Raw genomic sequence first — 15,936 nt, 5'->3', positions numbered from 1 at the left:
CTGATTTTTCTTAACTGATCTTTTTTTCCTAGCATAATTTTTTTTCAAGACAGGGTTTTTCTGTGTAACAGCCCTGACTGTCCTGAAACTTGCTCCATAGACCAGGTTGGCCTCGAACTTACAGAGGGCCACCTCCCTGTACCCCCCAAGTTCTGGGATTAAAGGCATGTGCCACCACCGCCCAGCACAATTTTTTTTTAAAAATTATGAGTATTTTATAGAATAGTTTTAGACTTACAAAACAGAAGAAAACAAACAAAAGTCCCAAGTAGATAGAATAGGGTTGCCATATACACCTCTTTCCCCTGGGAGACTACAGTATTCCTCACATCTTTCATTAACATGGTGCATTTATTGCGATATTGACACTATTACTAATTAAAGCCCATAGTTTACATTAGGGTTCACGCCTAGTATCACACGTTCTTTAATTTTTCACAAATATACGATGCCATATGTTTACTGACACAGAGTCATATAGAATAGTTGCACTGCTCTAGAAAGCCTTGGTGTACCATCTGCTCACCCCTCCTCTCCTCTCCTGCCTTCTCCTCTGAGTCCTTGGCAACCGCTAATCTTTTTAACAGTCTTTATAGTTTTGCCTTTCCTAGAATGTCAGAGAGTGGGAATCATACCAAATATAGCTGTTTCAGGTAGTGTTCATTTACTTAACAGTGTGTATTTAAGATTTTGCTGTGTTTTTTCATGGCTTAATAGTTCATTTTAAATTGCTGAATATTTCCCATTGGATGGACATAACACAGTGTGTTTACTTACTCCACTATTCATGGGCCGCCCTTAGACTCACAATGATTGGATTACCTCTGCCTCCTAAGTGCTAGGATTACAGGCGTGTGCTAAGATTCATTTATTTTTATGTTATGAGTATGAATATTTTGTCTACATGTCTGTATGTGCACCAAGTGTGTACCTGGTACCCAAAGAGGCCAGAAGAGGTTGTGAGATTTCCTGCAGCTGGAGTGTCAGATGTTTGTGAACTGCCATGTTGGTGCTGGAAACCAAAGCCAGGTCTTCTGCAAGAGCAGTTAGTGCTCTTAACCACTGAGCTACCTCTCTAGCCCCTAGATTTAGGCGATTGTAATTAAAGCTGCTCTAATATTTTGGGGTAGGTTTTATATAGATGCAAGTTTTCAACTCATCTGTAAAAACCTAAAAGTGTATCTGCTCATCTTTCTCAATGGTGTTGACATTTATTCATGTGTATATATCAGTGTTTCATCACTTTTAATCCCTGAGCAGCACTGCGCTGTACAAACTGCCCCTTGTTTCTGTGCTAGTTAACAGACATAGGACTCCTCCAGCTTTCTGACTGCAGTGAAGAGAACTGCTATGGACATGTGTGTGTGAATCTTTGTGAACATGTCCATTTGGATTCTGATTGAGAGAATTTCCTAGGAGAGGAATGCTGGGACAGATGACACATTTATATGTACCTTCTTAAAAAAAAAAAACCCACCAAACTGTTTTCCAACATCTATACCATTGTAGATTCCTACCAGCAATGAATGATATGAAAACGTTGCCCAGCATCCTCACCAACTTCTATAGTATAACTTTTTTTTTTATCACAGCCATTCTAGTGAACAAGAAATGGTATACCATGGTGGATTTGATCTGTATTTTCCTAAATGCTAATGACATGGAACATCTCATGGATTTTATTAACGAACCATGTATTTTATTTAGTGAAATAGCTGCTCAAATATTTCTCTCATTTTTAAATTAGGATATCTTTTAATAACTGAGTTGCGATAGTTCTCTGTATATTTTAGGCATGAGAGATCTATGGTTTGTAGATATTTTCTCATAGTCGGTGGCTCATCTTTTCATCTTCAGAATGATGCATTCTGAAGTACAAGATTTTAATTCTGATAAAGTTCAATTCATCAGATTTTATAGATCATACTTTTGTTGCTAGCCCTTAGAAGTTTGCCCAACTAATGTCTCAATGGTTGTTTCCTATACTTTCTTTGAAAAGTTTTAGCACGGCCCTTTCTGCCTCCTCTGCCGCCATGGCGCCCGTGAAAAAGCTTGTGGCGAAGGGGGGCAAAAAAAAGAAGCAGGTTTTGAAGTTCACCCTTGATTGCACCCACCCTGTAGAAGATGGGATCATGGACGCTGCTAATTTCGAGCAGTTCCTCCAGGAGAGAATCAAGGTGAACGGCAAAGCTGGGAATCTTGGCGGAGGGGTTGTGACCCTCGAACGGAGCAAGAGCAAGATCACTGTCACTTCCGAGGTGCCTTTCTCCAAAAGGTATTTGAAATATCTCACCAAAAAATATTTGAAGAAGAACAATCTCCGAGACTGGTTGCGTGTTGTCGCCAACAGCAAAGAGAGCTATGAGCTGCGTTACTTCCAGATTAACCAGGATGAAGAGGAGGAGGAGGATGAGGATTAAGACGCATTGGTCTGGAATGTTTTGTATTAATTCATAAATAAAATTTAGGAACAACAAAAAAAAAGTTTTAGCACAGACTTTTAATCCCAGTACCCAGGAGGCAGAGGCAGGTGGATCTTTGTGAGTTTGATGCTAGCCCGGTCTACATAGAGTTCCAGACCAGCCAGGGCTACATAGCAAGATCCTTTCTCCAAAAATAAAAAAAAAGTTTTATAGGTTTAGTTCTTGTGTTTAGGTTTTGTTCATTTTTCATAGTTTGAAGTGAACATCTATTTTCATCTATTTTGCAGTTCTCTCAGTACATCTGTAGTCTCTTAGCACACATTTTCCTGGACTTTAACAAGAACTCTGAAAAAATAGTTTTATTTTTTAAATGACCAAATCTAGAGAAAAGGTAAGAGAAAGAACCACAACCAGCCATGTATACCTTGTTACATTCACTAATTGCTACTAATTCCCATCCGTGCTCTCTGGTTTTACAGAATTATTTGAAATCCACAAATATAGTATACTTTAGTACTTTATCATACACCTCTTTGGAAAAAGGATTAGCACACCTAAGAAAATAAACATTCATTCAATAATACTATATTTTCTATATCTCCTCCAGTTGTGCTAAAGTATTTAATATATTAGTGGCCTATGATTTTCCACACAATTTGGAACCATTTCAAAGTTGACAACTGTATTTGATTAGTGCTCATTGTTTCTAAAATCCAGACCCTCTGGGCAGTTAAGAGTACCAGTTGCTCTTGCAGAGGACCTGGGTTTCGTTCCCAGTACTGACATGGCATGCCACTACCATCTATAACTCCAGTTCCAGTGGATCTGATACTCTCTTCTAACCTCTAAGGGATTCAGGCATGCACGTGGTACACACACACACACACACACACACACACACATACACACACACACACCGAGAGACAAAACACCTATACACATAAAATAATATCAAACACAGGACCCTCCCTCAACCCCCTTTTGCCTTTCAGGACAGTAGCTTTGGGTAGTGCATCCCAACTGCATACTAAATGTTGCAAACTTGCACTTTCTCCACTTCTTTCTTCATACTTAGATTCAGGGTAGAAATTTTGCGGAAGGATATTTTCTGTAACATGAAGGGTCCTGTTTGTTGTTGTTTTTTGCCCCGCCCGGTACTTCTCAACTGTTTAGCCCCAAAGAAAATCACACATAGGTCTCCATAAATTATAAGCTGATTGGCCCATTAGCTCTACCCTCTCACTGGCTAATTCTCACATCTTGATTAACCTATTTTTCTGATCTATGTTAGCCATGTGGTTCAGTACCTTTTTCAGTGGAGCAGATCACATCCTGCTGCTTCGGTGGTCTGGGCAGGAGTGGGAGGAATCAACTTCCTCCTTCCCAGAATTCTCCTGTTCTCATTACATCATTGCTACTTCCTGTCTGGTTTTCCCACCTATATTTCCTGCCTGGCCAATCAGCGTTTATTTATAACATGATTGACAGAATACAGACAATTTTCCCACACCAATTTTCTACGTGGTGCTGTGTGCTTCCTGTTACATCACACCAGGAGGCATGATGTCAGCTGGCCTGCTATTGACAACACTGGGTTGAATCATTTGTATGGCCCACCGAGGGAAGCTATCCTCATTGTAAATGTGCATTTCCCCTCTGTAATTAGTATGGAATCCATGGGGTGATTATTTGAGACTGTGTGAATCTCCTGTTTCTAAAGAACTTTTTGCTCAACGGCTTTAGCATCCACTCAACGATCTTTGCCAGAATCAATCATTATACAGGGGGAGATCTGCAAAATAGTGATTTTCTATCCTGTCGTCATTACACATTTATTAGCCCTCCTTCCCTTTCTTCAGAATATCACTATCGACACAAATAAAAAAACTATTGTAATTGATTTTCTATCAATACAACCCATTTCCATCTATTGATTTACATGATTCTTATACACACACATATATACATACATGCATACACTTTCTAGGTTGGTCTACAGTAAAGTCCTAAAAGTAACGTGTGAAAGCAGCAGTGAGCATCATTAGTGTCTGGACTGTGGTAATGACATGCCATTCCCTACTGAGGGGTACCAGGGCTCTTGAGAGAAATGGCTAGGTACAGGGCTAGAGAGCTGTGGCAACCATACTCACCTCAAGAAAAGATGCAAAAACAAAACCCAAAAAGCAGAAGGTTGGCATCAAACACACAGGAGCTGGCTTGATGGGGCTCTCCTTGGCCAAATCTGCCACACTTTGAATGGTAAAATGTGCTTTGAATATGCCTCAGATTTCTTTAGGTTCCTCTTCTTTCCTCTCCTGTTTTTCCCTCCCCCCTCCTTTTTTCCCTCTCTCCTATTTCCTCATCATTTATTTGCCCCTCGGTTTGTTCCTTGTATACTCCTGAAAATGAACTAGAAATGTGACAGCCAAATCCAAGAGACCACCCCCAAGTCTTCAACACACTAACCTCACTGTCGCTCATAACCACTGCCCTTCCAGTCTTCTCATCTGACCCAGGATGAATTTACATCTGACTTCACTGTGAAGCCAGGACAAGCAGGAAAGGAACCAAAAGCTAATGGGAGAGGGGAATCTGGTTTGGAGAATGGCTGGTGTGTGTGTGGGGGGCACATTTTATCCATCTTGGTGATCTTAAGGTTCAGTGGGTGGAGACCAGTAGGTACACATAGATGTGGCTTACGCTCTCTGGCACCTACAGAAAGCCATTACACTCCTTAGAGCCTCAGGTTTCAGATACATCCAGACAGATTTATAATAAGACTGATGGCCTGAGTTCAATCCCAAAATGCACACAGAAGTAGAGATTTGCAAAATAGTGATTTTTTTGCATGTGCACACACCATATACATGCACACAAAAAATGTAAATTTAAAGAAAATTAAAAACAATATTCTGTATTTATACACTGTGAACTAAAAAGCTTATTCAAGAGTTAAAAGAAAAAAGCTTATTTCATATCTCTATTTAGTATGTATTTTTTTATTTTATATATTTTGGAGCAGAGTTCATATAGCAGTGGACGGCCTTCAGTTCTGGTCCTTCAGCCTCTGCTTCCCAGATTCTTCTTCCAGGTACAGGCAGGCACCATCACAACCAGTTTCTGTTTGGTATCCCCCCCCCATGCAAATTCAACTACTCTTGATTGGGGATTGCCCACAAGCAACTCCCCATTTCCTCCCTTCTGTGTGCTACAAGATACCAATACCTCGCATTCCACTTGCTGGTTTCTGATCTCTCCTGCAACTGTTTCACTGGTTCCACTGTTCTTAACCTCGCCAGTGCTGGGCAGCTTTATCTTCCCCTCACTTGATTAGCATTTGGCACCAGCCAACATACATGAATTCTTTCTTTTGTTCGAAACAGAGTTAATGCCATTGGTGTGCCAGGACTGGCTGATGGCTGGTTGCTAAATATTAAAGAATTTCTGCAAGTCCTTGGGAGTATTTAAAACACCCAAATTGGCAACTATTCTAAATTGGAGCTTTATCTTTCTCTGAAAGCTACGTTGTCATCATAGTACTTGTTACTGTTCCTGTACAGCAACACACGCTCAGGAGAAAATATTCAGCCATTCAGACTTCTAACAAGAAACACAGTTACCTGAAATCCCACTACCAGGATGACAAACAAGCAAAAAGTGTTTGCTAGGAAGCTATTTTATAACCCTTCCATGCTATGTCCAGACGGTAGTCCCTCCCTAAGTTCAGAGCAGTGGCATCACGTTAATGTCTGATAGAACGCTGCTGTATTTATCAGCTGTAAGCAATTCTATTGTTGAATAGCACAGATTGCTCTTGCTATCATGATGCTGAAGACAATGTCATTGCATGCCTCTAAAAACACATTTGTATCATCTTCTGTATCCTCGAGGTTTATTAATTCTCAGAAGATTGAAATCTAATAGACTCTCTTAGTTTTCATTCTGATACATATTGCTAAACTGTCCTTTGGGAAGTCCAAAGAATTTACGTTCCCATCTGCACCGATGACATAACACTGTGGCAGGCCAGGAACATGTGGTTGATGTTCACGTCTTTGACTGTTAGGGAAACTGCCCCTCTTTTCGTAGTTATAGGCCATGCACAGGCCTTTGAATAGCTGCCTTTTCTTCCCATCCTTAGCCTGCTTGGTAAATATGGAAGACCTTAGTCTCTTTGTTTATCAGTTTCTTTCCTTAGAAGCCCTACACTGCTACATCCGGACACTCTGTAGCGCTGCAACCCATGTTCAGCTTTCCACAGCTTTGTGACCTACTTGCCCCTTAGCTGCGTGACTCACTTTCCAGTGAGCTCGCCTACTCTTCTGATCTTAATTAAAATTAAACCTATAACAACATTAATAGTCTCTATGATAATGGTGCTATTAGTAATCTACCGCCATTTGCTGAGCATTCACTATGTCGGGATTATAGGAAATAGGCCAGTTGTTCCTTCAGTTAGCCCACAAGGAGGTGCTATCATGAATTTCTTCTACATGACGAAAAGAGGCAGGAAGGTTGGAACAACTCACTCGAGGTCATGACGTTAGTGTGTAAGAGCTGAAACTCAAGTTCTAGATCCTATGACTGCACGCAGCATGCCATCTCTTCCACAGTCAGCAAAACATGGCTCACAGGCCAAATCCAGCCTATCACATATTTCTGCAAATGCCATTTTTTAAGTTTTTGAGACAGGGTCTCACCATGTGGCTCTGACTGGTCTGGAGCTTGCTGGACACCAATCTTGCCTAGAATTCCAGAGATCTGCCTGCCTCTGCCTCCCAAGTGCTAAGATTAAAGCCATGTGCCACCATGGCGAGCTCTGCAAATAACGTTTTATTGGAATACTGATGTCTTATGGACTACAAAGCCTAAAACGCTAACTGGACAGTTTTAGGAAAGGATTTTGTCTACCTCTAATGTGTATAGAGGCCTTTCCCAATAGCTGCATCTGTAGCACTGACCTATGATCCACCTCCTGCATTTACTAAGTAAGTATTTCCAGCCAGATCTGTTTGGTTTGGTTTAGAGTGGGGATCTTGAGCATGCCAGGCAAATGTCCCGTCACTGACCTGTATTCCTGCCTCCACTCCTTTCATGTTTGTACACTCAAAAGCGGACTTGAAGGCAGCAGCCCCTGTCATTCTTTATCTCGCACCCTATGTTCTAGCCTTGGGATGTGGCTTTCCCACCCACGGCAGCTGTCATTACTTTTGCCCATTAAGCCCAGATGAGGCCTTGAATTCTTTCATAATACAGCCTTTTTGAAGGCCTGGCCTGACGCTGGCGGAGAAGACACTATGGAGCTGGCGTCAAGGCTGTTTAGGAGATAGAAGCAGCAGAATGTGCAGAGAGTGGAGGCCTGTGCGTCTACATTTCAGCGGGTTTCATCATTCATTTCACCTGCAGCCAGCTACTACCGGGCACGCAGATGTGCACAGATCCACAGTCTTGTCCCTGTAGCTGGGCCACACTGAGCTTTTCACCGAGCCATTTCAAAACCCCACATTCCTTTATGTGAGTCTGCACCCTCTTCTGCCCACCTGCTCCACTTTCTGTGTCTGACAACAGCTCAGATGTCACTACCATAAAGCCTTCCCCCACACTTCCATGTGAAGTAGCTGTTTCCTCCATGGGCCCTGCCGGCTCTGCGCTCTCACACTTCCTATATTTATCTTCTCATACGTTTGTCTGTCTGCCCCATGAGGTGAGAGCTTCTTAGGAACAGGCTACGTGCCTTATTTTTCTCTTTGCATCCCTGGTGTCCAGAAGTGCCCAGGACAGCTGGCTGCCATTCTGATACTTAAAGCACAGATACATTTATCGCAGTTAGCATGATTGGCCCAGACAGATACTTGGTATATTCTGGACTTGAACACCTCTGTGCCTTCTCCTACCACTGCGGGGCCGGCTCCAGAGTTTGCCTTGCACACTGCTGTTACAAGCTTCTTGAGTCTGATCTTGGCCTCTCACATTAGCCCTGATCTTAGTTTTCACTCTCAACAAATATCTTCAGAAGGTTGGCTGTGTTCTAAACTCTGCAACGAAGTCCCTGTTCTCCCGGATCCTGTGTATGTTGTAGGAGGGGGAAGTGGGTCCATCTGACTGGACTATTTCTACGTAGCCAAATGTCACCCTTGAAAATGCTATCTCCACATCTATTAGAATTTATCAATCTACTAATCTACCAATCTAAACCACCACAATATGGCACCAAAGGCCTCCCTGGGACAACCTGTCAAGTTTCATCTTCTGTCTCTGGGGCAGTAGTAATAGTGAAAAGGCCCCCACTGTGATTTTTTCCTTCCTTTCTGTTGTGACTTTTACTGTCCCCCTTGTGTAGAATGCCCTGCCCTCTCTACTCCATAGTGAGCTTGTGTTTCTTGAAGACTCCACTGAGGCTGTTCTTGCTCTGGAAAACCTCCCTCTTTGCACCTGGGTTAGGCCACTTCAGCAGTCTGCACACAGCCCTCACGGTACTCCGGCCTTACCTCTGCATGCGGCCCTCACGGTACTCCGGCCTTACCTCTGCAGCCCTCACGGTACTCCGGCCTTACCTCTGCATGCGGCCCTCACGGTACTCCGGCCTTACCTCTGCAGCCCTCACGGTACTCCGGCCTTACCTCTGCATGCGGCCCTCACGGTACTCCGGCCTTACCTCTGCAGCCCTCACGGTACTCCAGCCTTACCTCTGCATGCGGCCCTCACGGTACTCCGGCCTTACCTCTGCAGCCCTCACGGTACTCCGGCCTTACCTCTGCAGCCCTCACGGTACTCCGGCCTTACCTCTGCAGCCCTCACGGTACTCCGGCCTTACCTCTGCATGCGGCCCTCACGGTACTCCGGCCTTACCTCTGCAGCCCTCACGGTACTCCGGCCTTACCTCTGCAGCCCTCACGGTACTCCGGCCTTACCTCTGCAGCCCTCACGGTACTCCGGCCTTACCTCTGCAGCCCTCACGGTACTCCGGCCTTACCTCTGCAGCCCTCACGGTACTCCGGCCTTACCTCTGCAGCCTCTGTTTACTCCCAGGCCATGCTCTTGAAGAGCAAACACAGTCCCTTGCATCTCTGTATCTGAGGGTCTCAGAAACTCCCACCAGTGGCCAATGCATGCTAGGCACTCAGCACTATTGGGCTGCTGTTTCCATGTCTCCTCCTGCTCTATTGCTCTGCACTCTGCTTCCGCCACCTCTCTGCTGCATTATGGTTTAGTTCAGAAGTTTCCCCCTCCAGAGGCTCAATGAATGCTTGGCCCTCATGTGGTGTGCTATTTGGAGAGGTTTTGAAAACTTTAAGGTCTGGCTAGCAGAAGTAAGTCACCAGGGGAATTTCCTTGGTGTTATACCTTGTCCCGGACCCCTCTCTGCTTCCTGTCTTCCATTAAGTGCGTAGCCTCTGTCACATTTCCATTGCTGTGACACTTTGCCTCACCACAAGTCCATGATTAATAAAGCCGAGGACTGTGGATTGACCCCTCTGAAACTGTGAGCCAAAATAACTCTCGTTTTAAGTTAGTTGTTTGACCACTTCTGTCAGAGCAACAAACAGTTCTATCAAATGGGTAACAGACGCCACAAACAAGTCCCTCATTGTCACCTTTATAACATGCTTTTCCTCCTGTATTCTTACCATTACTTTTCAAGTCAGCAACCTGAGTGTAGTTTAGACTGCCTGCCTTCCTGAGTCTGCTGCATCAGGGTTCCCTCTAGCCTCTCCTCCCTGTTTCCTCATTACCGCCCCCTGGCAGACTGTACCAGTCTTCCTGCCCCTGGGCTCCCCACCCCTGGATTTCATCCTCCACACTCCTGCCAGAGTTATTTTTGTCAGAGAAACATCTGATTGTGTCACTTCCCCCACTTAATGATCTTCTCTGGCTTCCCACTGCCTTCAGGAGAAGTCCAAACACTTTAATGCAGTACACAAAGTCCTTGGGGAGCCAGCCCTCCCCTGAGTTTCCAGCTGTATCTCGTGCCGCTGACCCAGACATACTAAACTCTTGATGCAGGTCCTGTTTTCTTGTATCTCCCTGCCTTTGGATGTCTACTGCCCTTTAAAAAACCCTTTCCTTTTGCATCTGCCTGAAAAAGGCCTCTTTGCCCCTTAAGACTCAGTCCAAGCACTGTGTCACTGGGAGAACTTCCAAAAATTCACACAGATCCCACAGCTGCAGCCGAGACTCGAGTGTCTTTCTGTCTGTGCTTCCCTTGGACCATCTCCCCATGGTGACCGTCACATTATGATAGCATGTTAGTTTATGTTTCAGTCTTTGCCAGCCAACCAGGAGCTTCTGGCAGTGAAAGATAACCTAACCAACATGTCCTATATGTATTCTAGTATCTGGCATCACTGTCTGGAACATAAACACAGCAACTTAATTTTTTTTAATAATGTAAGTGTATGCCTCTTTGACTTGACAAATGTTGATCACTGCCTAGCAGCCTATGCCTGGTAAAAATCCCAGGTCACTAATAGATTGCCCAGGACATTGTAGGTATGCAATAAGTACTGAATGACTGACTGAAGCCAAGCAGAGGCAGCTCCTTCATGACCTCCTAGCCTTGGTTAGAGCTGCTTGGCATTACTGCTGGCTACCACTAGGCATCCTCTCCCTCTCCCAGAACACTGGTGCAATAGACTATCTACATGACCATCCCTCTTCTAGACTGGGATGCCCTTGATGATGGAATTTTGTCTGCTCGACTCTCTTTAAAATCACGAACACGGTGGCCACTATGCAAAGGATGTTCAGGAAGCATTCACTGAATGAATAAATGGATGAAAAGTCTTACGGGGTCTCTAGAAACAGGTGCGTTACACTTTTGCTAAAAGCTAGGAAGACCAGTGGCAATATTTTGGTTCAGCAGAAGAAATGTTTTCTTAACTTTGAAAGTGACTTGAACATCAAGTGGGTTGTTGTAGGGGTGGGGTGGGAGAGGGGCAAACTCCTGGTGATGTGGTAACCAAGAAGTTGTTGGGAGAGCACTTGGCAGTGACATAAAGCTGGGTGTTTCAACAGCAGATAGGGTCATGGTCGGAAGTTGTCATGGTGATAGTAGGGGACAGGTGGGCTTCCTTCTAAATGGAACAGTCATCAATCCCTGCAGTGGTACCTGTGCCCTGGACTACTGCTTTGCCATCTTCCATCATTCTCGGCCAGCCTAGGCTCATTTGGTTGCTCCTGCCTCACAACCGTCTCTTGAGTGGGATGATGCGTGGCACACAGCAGGAGCAGAGTGGCTGTCTGATTACCTGGATCTGATTAGTCAGATACCAAACCTCATTCCTCATGTTCACGGACAAGGTTTGGCTTATACTATTCATTAATGATTCATATGGTAGCCCTCATACACAGCAGGCAAGGTCACAAACAAGGCACTTAGAAAGGAAAACCAACATGGGCCTTGTGTTCCAGGACTTTACAGTGTAGCAGGACAGTGATGCTGTGGGCCTTGTGTTCCAGGACTTTACAGTGTAGCAGGACAGTGACGCCGTGAATACAGAAAGGATAGCACAGGTCGAGCACAGGCCTGTAAATACCCACGGAAGGCTAAACAGCTATGCATGGTGCTTGGGTTAGCAGTGGTCAGCAAGTGCTCTTTCACTATCCCCCAGCCCAGGTGTCCATATCTCCATCCCTGGACTCTATTTTAGTGTGACGCGTGTGGCAAGAACTCTGTGTGTGATTATGTTAACGGTCTTGAGATGGGGAGATTATTTTGCATTATCCAGGTGGGTCCTAAATTCAATCAAAAGCATCGTTAAGGAGGAAGGCAGAGGGGGATTCAACATGGGACAGAAGCGGAGTGAGAGAACTAAGCAAAGAGGCTGCATTAGTGGCACTGGTGATGGGGAAAGAGGCTGGGGAAAAGAATAGTTCGAGTACCTAGCACAGGCAGGGAAGCAGGCTTTTCCCCTGACCCAGAGAGGAGTCAGACACTGGGCTCCAAACCTGTGTGAGGATAAGTTACGGTGGCTTTCAGCCAGGACCCTGGCCGTGATTTGTTAAAGCAGTGATGGGAAACTAATATTCAAGAAACATTTTTGAATGGTTGATATTCTTTTACAGTTCCATAAAAGAGATAAAGACACAGAAATTCCCTACAAAGCGGAAAAAGCCTAAAAGCCTTGAAAACGCTCCAAGGAGCCTTGGCTCATTTTCCCCTTGCTTCGCTTTCTCCCTGACTTGGGCCACCTTGGGGAGTGGCAATGCCATTTACCGCTTGTCCAAGGCGTGTTGAAAGCTGTTAGTCTCCTGTTGTCACACTGGAACTCTATATGGGGGACATAGCCAGGGCTGTCAATTGCTGAAGTGCAGTCCCCTGCAGCCCTCCTGCATGTCATACAGGAGGAGAGAGGGCCTCCTCATGGAATTCTGACAGCAATTAGAAGCCGCTTTAAACTGTAGTCCTTTACTGTATATTGTTTTGTGTTCTTTTATAATCATAGCATATATTGGAGTCTTAGCACCAATCTCTTAAAATCTTTAATGGTAGTGATATTATGTCTCTGAATTTTTCAGGATACTAGACATTCCCAGAGTAGTTCAGAGCCAGGTGGTAGTGGCACACACCTTTAATCCTAGCACTCAGGAGGCAGAGGCAGAGGCAGGCAGATGTCTGTGACTTTGAGGCCAGCCTGGTCTACAGAGTGAGTTCCAGGACAGCTAGGGCTACACAGAGAAACCCTGTCTAGAAAAACCAACAGACTAACCAACCAACCAAACATCAGCCATCTGGGTAGGGGAAGGCAAGGCGTGTTTCCTTGTGCTTCCTCTTCAGGCCATAAACAGCTAGGTGAACCTGTCTGTCTAGCTCTACCGATTACTGACTGGGATATTACCATGGCCATGCTCATATTTGATACAGTCAATGAACACAGAACAATGAGACTATGTGCTTTCTACCTTCTACTTTCAATGGCCAAAGATTACTAAAAACTTAAGAAATTGTATAGTAGACAACATATATTAAACATGTATGTATATGTGTCTATACACATATATAAGCAAAAATATACTACAACAGTGTCAAAGTCTTAGAAAGTAGCTCAGTGGTAGTGTACTTGCCTGGAATGTGGGTTTCATCCTCAGCACTGGGGAAAAGGGAGCAAAAATAATTAATTCTGCTACAGAGTAGGAGGAATACCAAGAACACCACGAAGGTGACAGTTAAACTGTTCCTCAAAGGAGAAGCAGCTTTCCAGGAGAAGAGGTGTGGTGGGTATTCTAGAAAAGCGTGGGAAAGCTCGGGAGTTGTAAAAGGAAGAATGAGTGAGGGCAGGGAAGGGCTGGGGGCTTGGTGGGGAGGAGTAAGTCTAGGCTGTGAGGCTGAGCGCAGGAGTGTCTGGACTTGTACGTTATATGCAAAGGGCAACTGATATGCCTAGTTTATATATAATACATGCGAAGTACACCTCCACATTGAAAATCTGCAATGCAAAGAGGATGTGTTTGTTACGGAATTATTACACAAAGAACTAAAAATGGGGGTCTGGAAAGATGGCTCAGCGGTTAAGAGCACTGACTGCTCCTCCAGGGGAAATGGGTTCATTCCCAGCACCCACATGGCAGCTCACAACTGTCGGTAACTCCAGGATCCAACACCCTCTTACAGGCAACATACAGGCAAAACACCAATAAGGAACTAAAAAACAATGATCAATATTAAGGGATGGTGTGTAAAAATAAATATGTGTACACACACACACACACACACGTTTCAGTTTGGTTTTTCAAGACAGGGTTTCTCTATGTAGCCTTGGCTGTCCTGGAACTCACTTTGTAGACCAGGCTGGCCTTGAACTCACAGAGATCTGCCTGCCTCTGCCTCCAGAGAGCTGGGATTAAAGGCATGTGCCACTGCCACCTGGCATGTAATTATATTTTAATTAAATAAACAAAAGAAAACAGGGAAAACCCCTCAGTTGTACAGCCCAGTGTGATAGTACATATCCTAGCACTCAGGAGACTAGGGCAGGAGGAGGCCTGTGCATCTGAGGCCAACCCGAGACACAGTGAAACCCTGTCTCAGAAATGCCAATAATGATAACAAACAAAACGAGTTTTATGAAACATGTGAACTGGGGGTTGGAGAGATGACTCTGTGGTTAAGAGCACTTGTTGCTTGTGCAGAGGACCTCAGTTCAATTCCAGCACCCACATGGTGTCTCACAACCATCTGTAGCTACAGTTCCAAGGGATTTAATGCCTCCTCCTAACTTCTGAGGACACCAGGCATGCACACTGTACACATACATGCATGCAGGGACAACAATCATATACATATTATAAATCTAGAAGAATAAAAATGTGAATTTGACAATTGCAGTGCCAACTCTGTTTTCTTATTCTTTTCTTCCATTGATTAGAAGCAACCCAAATGCTGATTCTTCAAGAAACAAATCATTATCCTTCCTGGACTAAAAATACACAGTGGGTCCACTATGAGAGCAGCTAGTTCTGATCCTCTTTTTTTAGAAAACAGCTCTACTGCTTACCCACACAACCAATTTTAAAAGATTCTTACCATCATGCAGAAAAGCTCTCCACTCCTCAGCAGTCACTACTCTCTGTCTCTTCCAGTACCCAACACTGCCCTGGGTGCCAGGATAGATGTATCTCTTGTGGATAATTCATACACACAGAGCCTATAATTTGTAGTCTTTCTGGTTAGCTTCTTCTTAACACAGTGTTTTCTACCACTGAGCGATGGCTCTTGCCCCTCATTCCTTGACTGCGAAACAAATACCCCACTGTGTGAATATAGCTCATTATGTTCATGCATTTGCCAGTTAATGTGTATTTGAGCTGTTTCCACATTTTGGCCAAATTGAACATTGGCATATAAACTGCATGGACATCTATCTTTTGTGCTTACAGTGAGAGGTGGGGTGGGAGAAGAGACCCTTTTAAGAATATCATTTCTGGGTCATATGATAAATCTATATTTAATAGTTCTCTTTTTTTTTCAGACAGGGTTTCACTGTGTAACAGTTCTGGAACTCGCTCTGTAGACGAGGTTGACCTCAAACTCACAGAGATCCACCTGCCTGAATGCTGGAATTAAAGGCATGTGCTACCACCGCTTGGCCAATAATCTGTATTTAACTTTGGCAGGACTACCAAACTGTTTTCCAAGTGCCAAACTATTTTAGAGCCACTCATTCATATATGAGGGTTCCAACTTCTCCATGCTCCCGTGAATGCCTGTCGATATTTTTTTTCAATTGCAACTACCCTACTGGGTATGAAGAAGTGCATTTCTCTAATGACTTACTATGTCAAACATCTTTTATGCCACTATTGGTGATCTGCATGTCATCTTTGGAAAAGCATCTATTCATATCCTTTGTAGATGTTTCAACTATTCTTTTTATTCTTAAATTGTATCAGTTATGTATAATTTTCTTGGCTATAAGAACTTGCAAATGTTTTCTCCTACCCCCACTATATTGATTATCTTTCTACTTATTTAAAGATATCATTTGTAGTCCAAAAGTTTTTCTTCTGCTCTTGA

At 44.0% G+C, this 15,936-nt stretch overlaps 2 protein-coding genes across 3 annotated transcripts in view; one reads left to right on the top strand and one right to left on the bottom strand.

Moving 5' to 3' along the window:
* The window catches only part of LOC121445188 (histone deacetylase 8-like), a 222,410-nt gene that overhangs the window by 172,338 nt on the left and 34,136 nt on the right, over positions 1-15,936 (bottom strand). The window lies entirely within an intron of this gene.
* LOC121445191 (60S ribosomal protein L22-like) lies at positions 2,017-2,474 on the top strand. The gene has a single exon (XM_041647202.1). The coding sequence runs from the start codon at positions 2,034-2,036 to the stop codon at positions 2,418-2,420; it is 387 nt and encodes a 128-aa protein (XP_041503136.1). The 5' UTR covers positions 2,017-2,033; the 3' UTR covers positions 2,421-2,474.

Source organism: Microtus oregoni, unplaced genomic scaffold, assembly GCF_018167655.1.
Source record: "Microtus oregoni isolate MIOR12 unplaced genomic scaffold, Mior012 000163F_ref0000286, whole genome shotgun sequence".
Classification (NCBI taxonomy): Eukaryota; Metazoa; Chordata; class Mammalia; order Rodentia; family Cricetidae; genus Microtus; species Microtus oregoni.
Note: the sequence above shows the minus strand (reverse complement) of the source record. Positions and strands in the feature narration are given on the sequence as shown.

Excerpts from the sequence above, each read along its gene's own strand:
- LOC121445191 (XM_041647202.1), top strand. The coding sequence starts at position 2,034 with ATGGCGCCCGTGAAAAAGCTTGTGGCGAAGGGGGGCAAAAAAAAGAAG.